This window comes from Propithecus coquereli, unplaced genomic scaffold, assembly GCF_000956105.1.
Source record: "Propithecus coquereli isolate 6110/MARCELLA unplaced genomic scaffold, Pcoq_1.0 Scaffold53, whole genome shotgun sequence".
Classification (NCBI taxonomy): Eukaryota; Metazoa; Chordata; class Mammalia; order Primates; family Indriidae; genus Propithecus; species Propithecus coquereli.
In genome coordinates, this window is record NW_012151174.1 from 7557879 (window position 1) to 7560345 (window position 2467).

At 46.6% G+C, this 2467-nt stretch overlaps 1 protein-coding gene across 1 annotated transcript in view; it reads right to left on the bottom strand.

Moving 5' to 3' along the window:
• The window catches only part of KLHL2 (kelch-like family member 2), an 85419-nt gene that overhangs the window by 52240 nt on the left and 30712 nt on the right, over positions 1 to 2467 (bottom strand). Inside the window, exon 4 of the mRNA XM_012656998.1 lies at positions 1602 to 1723. Coding sequence (XP_012512452.1) covers positions 1602 to 1723 — 122 coding nt within the window. The remainder of the gene's footprint in view (positions 1 to 1601; positions 1724 to 2467) is intronic.

Consider the following 2467-nt stretch of genomic DNA (forward strand, 5'->3'; position numbering starts at 1 on the left):
GTTGGTACCATGATCTCATGACATACACCAAACACTTCTTCCATGCTAAAAAGTGTTCATCTAGCGTGAACATCCATTCCTTTATACACAACTCACATACTGACCGAGGTTTCCAAATGCCTCCCTCACAAACAGAACCTTCTAGCAAGGGCTAATGAGGCCACCTGGGAAAGATTGCCTGGCAGCCTTCCCACCGCTGGTGTGCACGCATTTAACCGTCCACAGCACCGTCTCCACAAGGCAGGCGCTCCACAGGCTGCAGCTCCACATTCAAACACTTTGTAGCACACTAGTTAAAAAGAACTAAAGACTGAACCCACGATCTCCTGTTTGTGCAAGTAGAATTTAAAGATTATTTCTTAAGAATTTAGTCCCAGTTCTGTTCGTTGTCCTTAAAACACAGTGTCCCTGTTGGAAGGATTATAAATAAATACAAATTTTTAGATGGCAATTTGGCATCACTTCCAAAAGATTAAAATATGCATGTACTCTCTGATCCACCAATTCCACTTTGAGGAATCTAGCTTATGAAATTTTTGGATGAAAATATAAAAGCATCCATTCCCTGCATCATTTTTGTAAAGGTGAAAAATCATACACCCTGACTGGCATAACAGGGTACCACACAAAAGAATGAGCTAGACCCATGTCTGTTACTATGTAAAGACCTCTAAGACACTTTGTTCAGTGAACAAAGCAAGTTGCAGAAAAACAGTATGGCATAAATATATTTATGTAAAGAAAACTCTGTGTGTGTGTGTGTGTGTGTGTGTGTACGCGCGAGTGAGAGAGAGAGAGAGAGGGAGGGAGGGAGAGAATGAATGCGTGAAGAGTGGTCTGCAAGGGCTCACCCCAAACACGACAGAAGCCGCCCCTACAGAGAGGAGCGGACCCATGCGTGTGGGCTGGGTAGGTTCAAGGAGAAGAGCAGTTTTAAAGAGGGACCTTCACCTTTTACTTCACATCCATCTGTATTACTTAAACATTTATGTAACATATATAAAACAGTTGTTTTTATAAAGAAAATAAGAAAGGTGCAATGCCAACTCTTAGCTGAATTCCAGAAGCACTTAAAGCAGGTGCGGAAACAGTAAAAGAAATGAAGGGAGCTGGCAGTCAAACACGTCCTCTGCAGACCTCACCCTTCCAAGGAATAAAGAAAAGCTGTGGGCAGCATCAATCAGTCGTCATAAATGATGACAGTGTTTTCATGAAAGAACAAGCATCATTCAGAGAACCAAAGGATCTGTATTTTCAAACGTTAAGTACATAAAAGATACCGAAATCAAAAACATTAAAAAGATGTAATCATTCCAAATGTCCTTTTAGAAATGCAATTTTAACACTGAATCCCATTACTTTTGTACAAAATGTACACTGTGTAGGTTTGCTGTTTTGTCTTTTGTTTTTTTTTTTAAATAGAGACAGGGTCTTGTTATGTTTCCCAGGCTGGTCTCGAACCCGTGGCCTCAAGCGATTCTCTCGCCTTGGCCTCCTAAAGTGCTGGGATGACAGGCCTGAGCCACCGTGCCCAGCCAGGTGTGCTTCTTTAAGAAGCTGTATGCATACAGAGCTAAATGACGTGCAGTGTTCACGCTTACCTGCACATTTTCTTCCGTAACCTGGATTTCTGCGGTGTAAACGTAATCGATGAGCATCCTCAGGGTCCAGCCGTCCACCTCTTTTATCCTAACCCTCTTTGCTCGGCTCTCACTCATCTCACCTGAAACGCAAAGGAGCGAGAGTGACGAGACGGGAAGACGCTGCTGGGAAAACACCGGCGCCGACACGGACACGCCGATCGTCGCGCCACTCACTGTATTCAGCAGGCAACACCACCAGCCGCTTCCTGCAGGCCTAAACACTCCCCTACTTCTCCCAGAAGCTCACCTGAGCAAACCATAAAGTGTACTCTTGTTACCCACGTGTACCTGAAAACCGCAGCACAACAACGCGCGTGCCACGTGTCCGGGGCACGAGCCGCATTCCTGTGGCTGCAGGATCAGCATCTGATGCTGTTCGTGCTTTCCAGCAGTTTGTTTGCTTTATGGATTACGAGTCATGACTAGAAGAGTAACAATGTTACTACTTTTGGTCAATGGCAACGAACACCTGCTTAACGGACCCACCTGGTTAGCGCCAACCCTCCAACAAGCACAGAGGCCTGCCAGGGAGTGGCGGCCTAGGCCAGACACACGGCTCGGCCCTCAGCGGGAGGTCACAGCCTCACGCAGGCAACAGGGAGAAGACACTCCGCGTCCAGCGCTGAGGGTGCACAAGGCAGAAGCGGGATCATGGAAGGGTTAGTCAATGGCAAGGCCTGTTACTAAGATCTTCTGATCTAGCCCAAGATCAGCTCCTGTCTGTCATCTGTGGCAACGTCATCCTGAAGTCATTTCCACACCAGCACGTACTGCTACAGCCAGGCACCCTGCGCATCACCTGCTGTGAAGCACAAGACTGTCCC